Source organism: Passer domesticus, chromosome 10, assembly GCF_036417665.1.
Source record: "Passer domesticus isolate bPasDom1 chromosome 10, bPasDom1.hap1, whole genome shotgun sequence".
NCBI lineage: Eukaryota > Metazoa > Chordata > Aves > Passeriformes > Passeridae > Passer > Passer domesticus.
In genome coordinates this window covers 20,887,755-20,904,088 of record NC_087483.1, presented here as the reverse complement: position 1 = coordinate 20,904,088, position 16,334 = coordinate 20,887,755, and the positions used below count along the sequence as shown (strand labels likewise).

Genomic DNA, 16,334 nt, shown 5'->3' with positions numbered 1-16,334 from the left:
GACAGTGAATAGGCCATGCAGGGCTTCAGTGGCTCATAATGTGTTTATTTGTGGCTTATAGCACCTTTCTGTGCCCTGGAGTTTAGGTGAGCTTCTCTAAGGAGGATTAGTGATGTAACCAGATACAGGACTTTGTCATCTCTGTGGGTGTTTTTGGGCAATGTGGTTTGTTTTTACAATAAAGGAGCAATGTTTTACTTTTTTGTCAGTAATGATCATGATGAATAGATGTTACCAACTACTTCTTAATCTGTTCTTAGGTATGGAGATTACTATGTCTGGAACAAAGTCACTACTTGCATACATAATATTCTTAGTGGAAGGAGATGGATAGAGCACTACGGAGAGATAACCATCAGAAACACAAAAAGCAGTGTTTGTATTTGTAAACTCACTTTTGTTAAGGTAACATATGGACGTTAATATATATCTTGTATTCATATAACTGTGTAATTTAAGGGTACATCAAGCTGTTTCTTCACTATTCCTGAAGTCCATATTCTACACTTCATCTTTTATTCCTTTTATCAGAAATGAAATGCCAATATTTTTTAATATTAACACAATGAAAACACAGAGTCACTGTACACTACCATGCCATTTTTCTTCTCCTTCTACTAGAATTTGTCGGTCAATATTTTATCTCTTTATATTACGTATTGCTGCTTTGGTTCATAGTATTTTAATATCCAGGCAAGGACCATATATAAAAATAGAAGTTTACATAGCTATCTTACTATCAAGTATTTTCCCTAAAAATAAATTTCTCTTCACATTACAACAAAAGACATTGATATCATTTTAGTGTTAGCAATGGAGTGTTAACATAAATCTGAAATTTGTGTTTTGTTCGATCATCTGAGAAAGGGCAACTGGCTCTTGGATGAAGGTGTAAGAGCTAAATGTGTCTAAGGAAAGCAAAAAGAGAAGAGAAACAGAAATGTAATACTGGCTGAATGTCTTCCTGCTGCATATAGTGTTCAGCACCATGAAAGGATTCCCATAAAATTACATATATATTCAATGCCTCCTCATGTAGGAAGAGGAGTGTTAGCTGGCTCTGACAGGCAAAGGGTCATTTTTGTAGAATTGTGTGGGATTTGTCTTAATGAATGAGAATGTAGTTCCCAGATGTGCAGTTAATTTAAATGCTTTTATAAAACCACATGGCAAATTATGCAGTGTTTATCCTATAATAAATCAGTTAGTGTTAGGACCATATGATTTTTGAATTTTGGTATTAGTTCCAGGTGAGCTGTTCCAACACAGAATTTGGACATTTGGCACCACGTGCCAAGAGACATTCATTATGTGTTTTGGTACAATGGGTAGTTGGAAAAACAGTATGAGCTAGTAATTCTTGGTTAAACTTGCAGGTGAACTACTGGAATTCAAATGTAAATGAGGTCCAGGGCGTTGTGATAGATCAAGAAGGGAAGGTGGTTCACCGCCTTTTTGGAAAGTGGCACGAAGGCCTCTATTGTGGGGTTGCACCTTCAGCCAAATGCATATGGAGACCAGGTAAGAGGCTTGTAAAAAGTTCTGGAAGGTGTGAAGCTGTTTTAGATTTCATTTTAAATGCAGGAATAATACTAGAGAAATATAAATCCCTGTTTACGCAAACAACAATTTACGTGGGTTTATAATAATGGTAAATGGAAATGGTCTTACAGGGCATAATCTTTTACATCTCAGTCTGTCTCCTGGTCAGATGTGCTGGGACCTTGGGGTCAAAAGAAGAATAAAATTAAGATAAAAATTGGGCATCTGGACAGGCCTGTCTGCCTTCTGACAGAGAGCAGGGTAACTTTTTTGGATTCACCAAATAGGGGTTTATTGAGTTTGTTGTCCTAATGCTTTATTAGCCTAAAGGATTGGTGGTGAACACCTGGGGCTTTCAGGATTTCATTTCAACTTCCTGCTTGCTTAGAGGCCTGAGGTTGAATTAGTCATCCTTTGCACCTGTATCTTTCATAAATGCATTATCCAGGAATTACCGTTCTTAGAATTTTGAATTCTACTTTCTATTTTTCGTATTTTGAATCGTACTTTGCACCCTGCTCTCTGCAATGTCTGTTCTGAATTCTTGTAGTTGCAAATCAGTCTGTGAGTGTGTGCTAAGTTCCAAAATGAACTCTGAAGATCAGTTAAGGTTAGGTTTTAGACAGACATTTGATAGACCCACTTTCTGGGGAACGGGAAACTTTTTAATTTGAAAAGCTTGAATACATTAGTTTTTGTTTAAAATGGAAGATCATGAAAGCTTTGAGTCTATTAACATGTAATTACAATCTCTGCAGGAAAAGCAGTTGATGTTAATATTTAGTGAATTTTCTTTCACTTAGAGAATAGCTTTTGATGATTTTTAATTGTAAGTGTAAAATATATTAATTATTTTTCTGTTAAAAGTTTATAAATAAAGGAATATCTTGCATATTTAGAGTAATAGCTTAAAAGCTTTTTCCTTTGTCTTATGTGTGCAGGCTCCATGCCAACCAATTATGAGCGTTATTACGGCTTCACAAGGTTTGCTATTGAGCTCAATGAATTAGATCCTTTACTGAAAGATCTTCTTCCTGCAACAGATGCACGATTCAGGCCAGATCAAAGGCAAGAATGCTTATTTATACATTTAATATTTGGTGGGCTCAAGGCTGAGTTTGACTGAGTCTTGAATTCTGTTTGTATCTTCACTACAGTCTGAATTAAGCTGTGGAGGATTCTGCTAGTAGAGAAGATAGTCAGTATTGCACTCAAATTTCTGCTTAACCCAGCTGAGGGAAATTAGAATGCTTCTTGTTGATGCCACAGAGCTGTAGTGGAACCTTGGGGCAGATTCCTCATGACAAACTGAAAAACAGGCTCTGAAATGCCGTGCACTTCTGCTATGGATGGAAGCAACACTAATTCCCTCCAAATCCTCAGTTGATAGTCCTTCAGTGTTTGTGATGTGCTGAAGTTGCTGAACAAAGCGTGTGCCTTAGGCTGTAGGTCAGGTACACGTAGCTGGGGAGTCGCATCTCAGGCAGGATCTGAAAGTACAACACTGACAACACACTTGGCTTCTGCTTGTCCTTTGTGATGATGGGTGCTGGAAAATCCCTTGGACTAGACACTGTGTGATTGCTATACAGCCTGCTGTTATTCCTACAGGCTTCTGGAGGAAGGAAATATAGAAGCAGCAGCATCTGAGAAACAAAGAATAGAGGAACTCCAGAGAGCTCGGAGGCGGTACATGGAAGAAAACGGCATTGAATATGTACCCAAGTTTTTTAAGTGAGTCTTTTCATTTGGGTAGTAAGTCTCTGTTTTCCAGCGTGTAACTGGATGAAGTACTACAAGAATACTACCAACAGACTGATAATCATGAAAGCTTGGAAAGTTGCAGTTTTAAGAAATATAATACGATACCTGACACCTGCTTCTCTGAAGCACTTTTTACACAGTTAAGCTTCATAACTGAATGATCATTTTCTCATAATGGGCCTCAGCTATATACGCCTTCCTACTGAAGTGGAATTAGAAGTATAATATTAGGATCTAAGATTTAACTAGGGACATTTTAAAGTCATTGTATAGACAAGTAATACTGTGTGACCTGAACAGCAACATCGTCCATCCATCCATCCATCCATCTATCTATCTATCTATCTATCTATCTATCTATCTATCTATCTATCTATCATCTACAACATATATATATAAATGTATATGTATACACTTAAAATGCATTCATTTTTGAATGAAGGTGTTTTTTGTTGGCTGTTTTTTAATTAAGCATTCTTCTGAAACAAGGAATAGTCATGCCAAGTAGCCTCATGTCTAACGTGGGGAATCAAAAGTGAAAAGACTGAATGTTCTTGATCCAGCAATTTGCTTAATAAGCAAAATGCAAAGACAAAAAATGAAATGGTTAAAGGCTTACATTCTTTAAGCTATATTTGTTGGATAACCGCCTTCACATAATCAGAATCTGTAGTAAACAATGGGGCGTTAGGTGGCTCTAAGACCTGCTCTCACAGATCAAACAACAGATTTTCAGTCTTGTCTGTCTTCTCTGTCTTCTGCTCTTGATATAGGTAGACTTTTGTTTTTAAATTTCTGACTGTTCTTGTGTCCTTTAGAAATACAAAATTTGATTTAATATTGGGTTAGATCAGAGAAGTGTGGAATTTGATTTTCTATTGCATAAAAGCAATATCTGTAATATAAGGTAAAAACTCTTTTTGTCTCTTTATACCTCTTTTTTTTCCCCTTTCTACAGAAAAGTTATTGATGCTAATCAAAGAGAAGCCTGGGTTACCAATGAAACCTACTGGGAACTGCGAAAGGATCCTGGCTTTAGTAAAGTAGACATTCCTGTACTCTGGTAAACTGAGAATGTAGACCTAGTAAACATATCACTCTGAAGAAAAAAATAACTATGCACAATATGTTTCTTATAGCTAAGTGTGGTTTGTGGGTCTGCAGAAAAACCATATCACATGCATTTATATTCATCTTTATAATGGACTTTCGGAAGTGCATTAGACCAGGCCCCTGACCACTTCTGGATCTTTCTAATTTTGCAGCAGCCATCAGAACTAAAAAAAAAAAAAAAAAAAAAAAAAAAAAAAAAAAAAAAAAGGAAACAGAAACCTTTTGAAGTTTCATACACTGAAAATTCAGAAATAAAGAAGCAGATGAGATATCCAAAGTCACTCGGAAGAGGTGGTAAGCGCAAAACTGCAACCGGTGCTTTAAACGGACATTAAGAGTAATACAATTTAAATTAAAAAAAAAGAAAAAAAAATCCATTTTGTTTCAACTATTTTTGTTAAAAACTCTTGGGTCACAACACTGTCATTTCTGGCTTCAGGTTAGTCCTTTGGTGTGATGTGCTTGGACTGGCCTTTGTCAAAAAGATGCTTTTCTGGAAGCTGTTCCCATTCATATGCCATTGTTCATGCCTTAACAAAATATGAAGATGTACATTAAGTAATTTTAAAATATCTATGCTTAAGCTTGTGTGAAGGGCAGATTTTTAAAGCTCTAGAATTCTATCACAATATAAATACTGGAAGACCTGCATTATTTGAAGTCAAAAGATAACCAAACATCTAACTGTATTTCAGAGGTATGAGATCTACTGTACATGCTTTAGCTTTGGGATGCTGACTGTGTAATCAGACTGAAAAGAAACTGCTAGCTGGTTGAGTTTCAATTTTGGTAAATGCATATGAGTTGCTAGTCAGAAAGTTCATATTCTAAATGACTGATGCTGAGATGCAGTCATCACATTTAGTACTTGCTGGACATAGATCTCTCAGTGAATCTCATTTTCCCCTAACTGTTTATACAATTAGAGATCCCTGAAGCTTTGCAACAGTGTTAAAAGCACAGAAAGATTTTACGTGAAGGTCTCTGGCTTCTCTCCAAAAGCTGGATAGTACTGTAAATGCAATGTTTTCTGCCACACACACTGTTTATTTTCCTGGCTCTGTTTTTTCCCTATCCAGTTTTCTTGTCTAAAATTATGTTTGAGAGTATGGCACAGGCTCCCATGTTATAGCTAACAACTTCTACTTGTGTTGCCAAAACAGCTTTTGTGCAAAATATGCTTTACATTTTTTCATAAAGTGGTTCTATATTTTTTGATTAAAAACAAAGTCTCTTATGTGTTGCTAAGCCTCAATTAATAGAAGTGAGAGAAGACTTGGCACTTTCTATTTGAAGATATCTGAAACGTTAAACTGTAGGAGGGCAGATCTTAATAAAATAAAAAACCAGTAATTTATTAGATAAGAGCTACATTCCATATGGTATGATCTAGTCTTCCATTTGTGCATGTGTTACACATCCCACCACTGGTGATAGGTTAGATTTCATGCACAGACTCTGTATTCCTTTCTGCCTATACATGGCATATGATTTTGCTATTTAAGATTGATTCCAGTCCTGAGACCAAAAATAAAATTACTAAATAGGTATGTGATCTGCCAGCAGAGCTGCTTGAACAGTTGTCATTGTGCATTACCACACCTCCCCAGCTCTCAGCCTGCTTCTTTCTTTTTCTGAGTCAGGTCCCCATTCAACTGAGATTACTTTGGTAATTTAATATTAATTTAGACCTCCCTATTGGTCATATAGCAAAGTAACTAGCTGCTAATCAGTTCCCATTTCTTCACACACTTCTGTTACCAGAAAGAACTATGAAAACCTACAGAAAATACTAAGTAGACTTTTTATGAATTGAGAATGCGCATGAATTTTTAATAAAAATTTGGTATAAAAATCCATGTGTAGATAGTTGGGATTTCTTCCAAAGAAAATTTTAAGTTATTCAAAGAATGTTATCTTTCTCTTTCCTAGTTGAACCCAGTCTGATTGATTTTTATTTTAGTTCTGCAATTGTTATTATAAGAAAATGAAAATATATCAAAGTTGGTTTTTAAATAATATTTGGTTAAGGTCATCCTGCTTGCTTTAACAATATTGCACTAGGAATCAAATTGGCACATTGTGTGTAAAATAGCAATTAATTATTGTAGGTAATTTTCTTTAAAGCAAACTCTATTAAATGTTTGCCCATCTTTTGCTCCAGTCCTTGTGTGCAGTTCACCGTGATATGAGGAAGTATTATTTGTGTACGACTGAAGCACATTTGAGGGACAGAACTGAATGTCCTCACATCTTTAATTTAAATACAGAAAGAAGGTCTTTAGATTTACAGCGTTCTGGCAGTGCTCTGTGAATGCCATTATTTGCAATGCAAACTGAAACTTGGTGGACATTAAAAATGCTATGGCTGAATTGTTTCTCACAATTGTTCATTTGACACTCATTGAAAGAAAAATAACACTAACACTTCTAAAATCTAAAACATCTGTGATATGCTATTTCTAAGCGAGGAGGATGTTAAATTAGTTACTTAGTAAGTAGAAAAGACACAAAATGATGCAACACAAGATATTAGAAATTTAAAAGTTGGAGCAGATGTACCATGAAGCAGTTTCTCATAATGCAGAGTTCTCTGCATTCTTTGCAAAATCTGTTATTGCATTTTTCCACTAACATTGGCAGACATCATGGAATATTTTGTGCTGTTTCTGTTGTGGATAGGTGTGAGGGCTTCTATCCAAATTATAATTTTTAATCAACCTGTGACGTTTCCCAGCATTGAGTGAGAGGGCATGGTGAGTTTTCCCCATCCCCTGCCCATGTAGTGCAGAATTGAGTATCCCATGCTGCAAAGAGAGTGCACCACTGGCTGTTCTGCAGCCTGGCACTTCTTGTAAATGCTGTCTGGTTTTTGGCAGGGCTGCTGCTCAGACATCTCTTCCCAGCAGGTGGGATTTTTCTGCTCCAGGAGCAAACCTTTCACTTCTGTTGAATCTTGTGAAGTGTTTCCTGGCCCAGTCCTCAAGTTGAGCAGTGTCCTTCTAGTTGAAGCTTTGCCATCTGGCATGCCATCTCATCCTCCTAATTTGATGTCATCTGTGAGCTAGTTATCTTGCAGTCTTGTGTCCTTGTCCAGGTCACTGGTGAGATGTTGATTGACATGGCCACAGAAGTGATCCCTGCAGGGCTGTCCTCATTGCTGGCTGCCAGCAGGGCACCATTGATCACTGCGTGCCCTTCCAGCCTGGGATTCAAGCAGTTTTCAGCCCACTCACTCCATTCATCCAGGCAATATTTCCTTTTGGAAGGCATGAAAAAACCCTATCCAACTCAGTAGATTTAATTGCTGTATGCTTGGTAAGTGTTGAAATTTAGTGTAAATCATTTGACACATAAAACTTTTAATGCAATTTAAGAAGTTCTTTCGCTTCAAAGACATATGCTTTTCTCCTGTGTTTTCTCAAAACACTTATTTCTGTATAAAAATACACAATACTTAGTTTTAGTTTCACAATAATGAGCTGTACTTTCTACTAATATTTTGAAAGTGTACCTTAATTTTTTCCTTGTTCTGGTACTTTGGATATTATAAGGTAATAGTAGCTATTTTCATCAAATACAATGTCTTACAAACATTTGAACAGCTTCATTCATATTTTAGATTAGTATTATTAAGATGGCAGAGTTTTGGCATATTATAAGTTTTTTGTCTCACAGGAAAAGATGATTTGAGTTTTTTTTGAGGTGAGGAAAAAAACCTTTCAGCAGTGGAGCCCAGCACAATTGCAGTCTTACACTGAGCTTCTCCTCAAAAAATCAGAATTTTTAGAGATACCCTGGAGGGGAGGAGAAGTTCACTTGCAGTTGCACAATGACCAAGAGAGCTGAATATATCCATTCTCTGTATTGCAAAACTTACTAGTAAAGGGAACGTTTGTGTGCTCTCCTTGTTTTACTGGATTTTAGACATTGTCGGTGCAATAATAAACAACAGCTATTTTACACGTGTTGGCAGCAGTTGTAGATGTAGTTTTTAGATGCCATTAATAATAGTGGAGCTGCATAATTAAAGCAAAGGAGAGGTTTTCAGATTAAATCTATCTGAAAGTGTATTTGTATTAATATGCTAAAATGTTAGGAGGGGTTAAGCTAGAGAGTTTTGCCCACCTGGGGGAATAAGATTAATATTGACAAAAGTGTATCAGAAACACTGGAATGGCCTCACTGGTAACCATGAGAAAGCTCAGGAAATTTGCTATGTCATAACCATTTACCTTGGCAGATACTGGGGGTGAAAAACACTTCATTGTTTTTTTTTTCTGTCTGTCATTAAGTAACAGTCATCAAAACTGTATAAAACTTAAATTTACTCTTCAGTGCACATATTGATATTTTCAAGGTATATTTAGTATAAAAAGTAGTATAATTTCCTGCTTCCTGATTACTTTTATGGTAATTGGGTACCAGTCAGTATTTTCGTGAAGAAAGCATGGGTTTTTTCGTTTGGTTTTTTTCTTGTTATTTTCTGGTTTTTGGTGGGTTTTTTTGTGTGGTTTTTTTTTTTTTTTTTTTTTTAATGGAAGAATCTAGACTGTGTTAACAAAGGTATAATTATTCCTGGTGAGAGTATCTCCATAAGCTCCATTACAACAGTGACTGGCACCCAAGAGAGTGCTGCAAATCTGAGCAAGGTCAGAGAAATTGCACATTTACAGCAATTTATCTTATTTTTGTATTATATATTGTAAGGAATCCACTTACAAAAGCAAATACATTATTTACTCTTAAACTAGGGTATATAAAACCTGTATTTATTTGCTTTAGTAGAAACAATAAGTTTCTTTCATTAAACTGAAAAGTATCTTTATAAAAGGATTTTTATACAGTTTCTTGCAAGTTTAAAAAGTAATATTGGTGTACTTGTGTTTTATATACCAGCCTCCTACTTTGTCAAATTTTGTGGTATTATAAACTCACCATCTCTGATTTTTTAAATTTTTTTTTAACTTTCCTTGCAATCTTTGTCAAACCTCAGAAAAGAAAGGCAAGGGAGAGACAACAATGCAGAGTGGTGAAACTTGTCACAGAAGCTCTGTCAGTGTGAGAAGTAACAAAAGAGAAAGTTTTCTAACTTGCAGGAATTAAACTGTCAGCAGAGCTGCTGAATTCATTTTTGGCTGGTTATCTTAATACCATTTTTCTTTCCACTGATCCATGGCAGCATGAAAAAAGGGAACATTGGAGACATTTGCTCAGAATTAATGCTGAAGGTAAAGGGAAGTTTTTACTCCTCTCATAAATAAAAAATTATTGTAGCCAGCATTTGGCTGAAGATGTCTTGGTAACTTGGACAAGAAAGAGAGTTGCATAGTCTGAATATATAATCAGCAGTGTGCAATGTGTTCTCTCTGACCTGTGAATAATTCATTGAAGTATGGTAAAGCTACTTATTGGTACTCCTGGAGCAATGATTCAGATGTCTCCTGTTGAACACTAAAATGTATTTTCATATTGACTGCTACTTTTAGTGGTCTGCATTAGTGAAAGAAGATATCTTATGCTAGTCTATAATGTTGCTTGCCCAGAACATTAGGCATGCAAAATGGGAAGAGGTGAGGAAATTCCTTCAGAAACTCAGAATGGGTAAATTCTCTGAGAATCAAAATGATGTGCTCTACAAGAGCAGAACACAATGGCAAATATTCGACCAGAGCTGTTCTTCACTGAGCTGCTTGCTTCTGGTGCCAGTCAGTGTAGCTACACATGCAACTTCCTGTTTTGAAATTGCATCTCTTTTTGGGATTGTGCTTGTGTCCCAAGGGTTGCTTTGTCATGTCCACCAAGAAGAATCAGTGGTTGAGTCAGGACTGCAAACTCAGATTTCTTGTCCAGTAGTCATGTGCTGACCACTCTTTCTTTGTTAAAGTCATCTGAACAAGGAATGTTATAGTAACATTATCATAGTGAATACAAGGTTAATTCTCAGTATTTTCCAGGGAAAGGAAAATTCAGCATAGCTTCTTTAACTATGTGGAAGAAATACAGATTATATCTTCTGTTATCCTTGTGTTTGCTTAATATTTTATAAAATTTTTTGAGATTGGATCACAATAAATATATTAAAATTATTCCAAATTTTGAAGTTGACATTGAAAATTGTCATTTCTATCTGAGGTTAGAAAATAAGTCTATTTAATTTTTGAAATAAGTGCTACTTGTATTCTTTAGTATTTGAGATAAGTATAACAAATTCAGATCACAGTAAATTTTCTTTTCTGCTGAGTCTCACAGAAGACCTGACTGAGCAGAAAAATAAACGCTGATGAGTGTATTTTGGTATGCAGGCAAAAATGCAAACTTCTACTCTAGTAAGCTTTATCTCTAATTAGCAAAGGCACTGTTCTTGTTCCTTTTTAATAATTTCTAGACTACTTACTTGCAAACATTTTTTTCCACACTAAGAATTAATCCAATGGAGTTTGATTTTTACCAAGTAAACTGTGTTTGAAATTTTGCAGACATGAGGGTTGGTGTTCATGTCATGCTAAATGTCCACTTCTTACGGTAGACCACTAAAATTTCACCCTCAGGCCAAAAATATTTATCAGTGGGCTTTTCCAGTGGGATTCTTCTTTGTATATGGATTTGTGTCTATGTTATTTACTGTAAAATAAGTAAAAAGTCAAGCTGCCAATATATGATGTCTGAAATATTTTTCTTCCCCAGAATTGCATAGCAAATTACCTGTTCTTATCTGTTACTGCTAGATTGTCTGATGGGATACTTTTATTTAGCACATGAAATGCCATCATAAAAATGAAACTACTGTGGTATCAAGAAAGATTATTATAATAGTTCTGTACTACTATGATAGTTCTGTTATGTATATTTTATGTATTGCAATCAGTAGCAAGACTCTTCTCTGGGTCTCTGTCTACTTTTCTTCGTATAATTAACTGGTGAGTTATAATTTCTCAGTATTTCAACAGCAAAGAATTCTGAATTTTCTCTCACTTTTGCACAAAGCTAATATAAATAGGGAATAATGTCACACTTTTCTTGGTGTGATTAGATCCCATGTGCACATGTATGAAATGTTGTAATGTTAGTATTTTTACCTTGCTCATATTCTGAGAATGCCATTAGAAGGGTAAGGTTTAGATCAATTGTTATTTTTATACTGCCTTACTGAGCTTCTTTGCTTGTAACAACCTTTCAGGTGGTAGATTGCCCTGTGCCAACTCTTTAGTGGGCCACAATGTCAGAACCTAAAGAGCTGAGAGAGCATTTTTTTGCTGATTGCCCATATCTATGTGCTCATTCTGGAAAAAAAACAAAAAACCAAAAACAAGAAACAAGCAAAACAAACCATATCTGGTTGATTCCTTGTATACCTCTTTGGGTAGCTTACCTGTAAAAGGAGATCTCAGAGTCTTTCTACTGTGATTATGCTATTATGTCAGGTACAAACGTAAGCAGAAAATTGCTTTGTGGTTTTTAAGATGAATTTAAAGGCAAAAATTGCTTTTAAGAAGTATAACATACAGAGCCAGTGCTATGTTGGAGTAGTGGGTAGATAGTGTCTGTTTTAAAGGGAAACAACAGACTGTAGTGAGAAAGGGTCTGAGTTCTTAGATGCACCAGGTAATTTTTTTTTTCTGTTACTTGAAAGCAACAGAAGAAATTTACTTAAGGGAAAGAAAGGCAGTGAGAAGCATTTATGTACGTAGCTACCCAAATGTTGCAGAATGCATTGTTTTTTTAGTACTTCAGTATTAAACCTCACATGCAGCACTCCCAATTTTATACTCAAAAGTTTGCCATGGACTTCCATAATGAGATGACAAAGAATAGGATACTGGGAAAAAAATCAGTACCATAATTTCAAAATAACTCTAAGTAATAGAAAATTAATTTGCAGATATTTGTAGTGAAAATTATATAAGCTACTTACAGTATAGCAGTTTTAAAAAGCATAAGTTTGGTCCTTTGCAGTAAATTCAGTAATTTAACATTAAAAAAATTGTTAATTGTTCTTGATTGATTTCCTGCAAATGTATTCATCTGCTCTACACTATTCACAAGTTTGAGATGTCTTCATGGTGATTCTTTACATCTTATTAATTCTGATTCCAAATATGAGCTGATTATGCATGTAAAAGCAATTTTATTGCTTATGATTAGTAAACATCGGGAGCTGAGGAGCAATACAGAAAGGATGTCATTTGCGTATTCTGAATCTATAGGTTTTTATTTCACTGCAGGAGTTAATCAGCGATGCACATTAGATTTTTTTCCTGCTCCATCTGCTTGGATTCTGACTTTGCACAGGCATCAATGTGTACTTAGCATGAACAATGCAAACAGTTCTCATTTAAATCAGTTTAAAAGATGTAAATGCTTAAGTTCAAATAAAAACACATTACAGTGACATTCCTAAGAAAACAATGCACTGGCTTACCCGGTTAGCCCAGGTTTTGTAGCACTTGATTTCTAATTCCTACATGCTTAACCAAATGAGCACCCACGCAGAGCCTGAGCTGCAGTACTCCGTTCCCCTTGAACCCCCTGAGCTTCCAGGTGAGTGGATGATCCAGCTGCCCAAATCTACTTCACCTGTAGGCCTAATGTGCAGTCAAGCCTAGGTATTCAGCTAGTTGCCCTTAAGCTTAATTTTGAACATGTGCACTGTGTTGTGGAAGATAAAATGTGTGAAATACAGTTGGTTTGACTGCTTGCCACTCTGAGCAATATATTTGACTTTTCTTTGACTCTCTTGCATTTTGGTACCTTATTCTGGAGCTTGTAGTTTTGAAAACAAGTTAACTCCATGTCTCTGCAAAGCTCAATTAGATATGATCTTTGGAATAAAGAACAGTACATTAAAACAATAGCAATTAATCATATTAGGTCTCATTCTGGCAAGCTTAATTGTAAGAATATTTTCAATCCCTGTTCCTGTTTCCCTATACTTTCCCCAGGATGGTTCCAGCCCAGAGCTGAGAGTTGCTAGTACTGTATGCCAGTCAAAAAAAGGAGTCTAATCCTTCTGATTTGTGGAGCAGGGGGTGGCAGACAAAGAGCACGGTCTTAATCTTAGCTGGAAAAAGGATGAATGTGAGAAAGTGTCTCTCTCCATCTAGGCTTTAGCACATACATAGAATTGCTTTCTTTTGGTATTTTTGCATTCTCTGGCTACTTCTGAGATTAAACCTAGCCAGAAAAGAGCAGTAATAAAATAGTTTTAACAGTTAAAACAGTTTTAAGTTCCATGTAGTGCAGCTGCAACACTTTACTCTGTGTCTTTGCACTCGTAAGTTGGTTTTGAACGTACTGTTGTAGTAATGCAGAGAGCAGATGAGGCCTCACACTGACTACCTCTCATGCAATAAAACCCAGGCTCACTCAGTAGTTAATATTGATTACAGCTGAGCATCCTTCAGCCACATCATTCAGGGAGGTGGTAGTGGGGGGAAGAGTAAACAAGAAATAATAACAAAGATTTTATTCCAGTGATGTATGTGGTATACATGATACCCATAATACCAACTCCAACTGAAGGAGGTCCTACAGCTTCTGGTAGGAAATAAAAAGTGAATTTGGCTATGCTATAGTTTTTGTTGTGCTCTAAAATGTAACAAAAGATGTCACCTGTTTCCTTCAGGCTAAGTCAGATTTTCCAGGATACTGTGTCCAAAACATACACGCAATTCTAATTTTTGAGGAAACATGATGCTCTTTTACCTGTTGCAATGTAATTGGATAATGCATGTACAAATGACTTGTGTAGCCTGCCAATGAATGTTGCTAATGCCTTACCAAAAAAAAAAAAAAAAAAAGAAGATAAAGCATATTTTTTGTATTTTTTTTCCTCAGAGGCAAATCCAAACAATGCTAGATTTGGGAAACTGTTTACTGAAAAGCATTTTCTAATAGATCTCTGAAGAAGTGCAATTGTATAATTACTATTGTTCAGTGCATACAGTACATTGTCTCCATCACTCTGTACACTGCTGCTATTAGTGCTTGTTCTAATAAATCTCAATGTACACTGTTTAAACTGCTGTCTTCTGTGTTCTGATTTATTAATATAAGAAACACTTGAGGCAATAGTTCTTGAATAAACTATTTGTAGCCAGTTAGATCAATTGATTATTAATCATAAAATTCTTAATATATATTTTACAGATAGATTTTGAAGAGGTGGGTGAAAGTGGTTGCAAAAGCACTGAAATGGTGGCTTTTCTTTTTTTCACTGCAGAAATATTTTTATAAAGTTTTTCCCATGTGATTCTCTGTGCAGTTTCTTTACATCTGTCAGGAACTACCAACTGCAGTCTCAAAGAACATAATTTTCTTTTTGGCAGTTCCTAGTTATATCTTCATAGTGCAGCTGATAAGAGCTTTTTTTTTTTTTCTTTTTTCCACTTCTCCTTGTTCTTTGTGATTAAAGGGAGCTTGCAGCATGCTTCTCAAGTTTTGAGAGAGGGTGTAGAAAAACTTGTTCCTGATGTTCTCTAATAGATTTTTAAAAAATGGAAATGAAAGAAAAAAAGTAATTACTTGACACCCACCCTGTCTGGCCTCTTGGAAAAATAACAGTATGTGGGATTTTGAGGTTTTTCCATTATGTGTTCTTGTCAGCTGTTCAGCCCTTAAAATGAAAGCATAATAAATAATAAGAATTTGGTTGGGAGGAGAAATTGAGGTTTTTGTTATTTCTTGGCATTGCAAAAAGAACAAGTGTTCAAACAGTCTGGAATGCTGCCTGAGTGGAAGCAATTGCAAAGGGCTTTTTTTCATGAATGGCACTGCTTTCTGTCTTGTGTCAGAGTACACTTCTTGTCCAATCCCGTGCTCTGTGGGAAGGGGCACACTAGGAGCTTTTTCCCTGTTAAACCATTCCACAAGGGAAACTCAGCTATGCTTTCACCTTTGTCCAGCTGGGATCTGTCCTTTAGCTCTGAATGCTTTGGATGGCTGTGACTCAGCAGAATCACTGAGCATGAGTGAAGTGTGAAAGGTTTTATGTCATTACTTAATTGATAAAAAAATCAACATAGCAAACCTTTGGGAATAGAGTGCAAGAGGCCTGAGAGGCAGCACAAGCAACCTGACACCAAATTTAACATCAAAACTATTCCTTTAGGTATGAAAGTAAATTACATGTTTAGATTTAATCTAAGCAGGAGACAGGTGATGTTCTTCATAACCACAAACACGTGGGCGCTGTGGTGTGGGGAAGTGAGACAGTGTGGGAAGCTATTGACAGGATTTCATCCTGACTCAGCTGAAGGAGTTGCCCACAGAAAGCTGTTCCAAGTTTCACTGCTGGTACAAAAATCTGTTCTGATATGATGATACATAGCGTTTGTGCATGGCAACATATCAAGCCACGTGGCTCTTCAAGTCCTCATGATCTTACTAAATATTTAAGTTGGTCTGAATGTTAAAAAAATCCTGTACTTTAATATGGAAAATTATTTTTCAGGTAAGTAATTATTACTAAGTCAGGTTAAAAGAAACTAAGCTAACATATCATTCAAGCCCAGAGTACCAGGGGCTAACTGTGGAAGTACTCTATTTTGATTGAGTAGTGAATCTAATTTTACTCAAGGGCAGCAAACAAAATGTCTTCTGTTTAGACTGTCATTTTTATTTCTGAGAGCTATGGCTATGATTTAAGTTAGAATAGATAAGACAGGCTGGGTTGTATATCCCATATCTATATCCCAAGTGCATATTAATAGTAGTACATTAAAAAATTAATTTAAAAAAGTATGCATAAATGCATGTTACAGACATGAATCTTTTGTGAAGATGCTTTTTGCCTGTGATGAGACTACATTAGATTGTGTTTGTAATTACAAGGAAAAGTTCCAAAGCAAAACAAAATATGAAGTTGCTTTTCTCACTGATGAGTGTCTGGCTACATTTCCTTTGGTAAAGAAAAG

The 16,334-nt window shown here is 35.9% G+C and overlaps 1 protein-coding gene across 4 annotated transcripts in view; it reads left to right on the top strand.

Moving 5' to 3' along the window:
• The window catches only part of OSBPL6 (oxysterol binding protein like 6), a 97,515-nt gene extending 83,075 nt beyond the window's left edge, over positions 1 to 14,440 (top strand). For all 4 annotated transcript variants that reach the window (XM_064434327.1, XM_064434329.1, XM_064434328.1 and 1 more), the window contains 5 exons: positions 261 to 405; positions 1,377 to 1,521; positions 2,484 to 2,610; positions 3,154 to 3,276; positions 4,265 to 14,440. In XM_064434327.1, the coding sequence (XP_064290397.1) occupies positions 261 to 405; positions 1,377 to 1,521; positions 2,484 to 2,610; positions 3,154 to 3,276; positions 4,265 to 4,373 (649 nt within the window). In that variant the 3' untranslated portion in view covers positions 4,374 to 14,440. The remainder of the gene's footprint in view (positions 1 to 260; positions 406 to 1,376; positions 1,522 to 2,483; positions 2,611 to 3,153; positions 3,277 to 4,264) is intronic.
• The last annotated feature ends 1,894 nt before the right edge of the window (positions 14,441 to 16,334 follow it).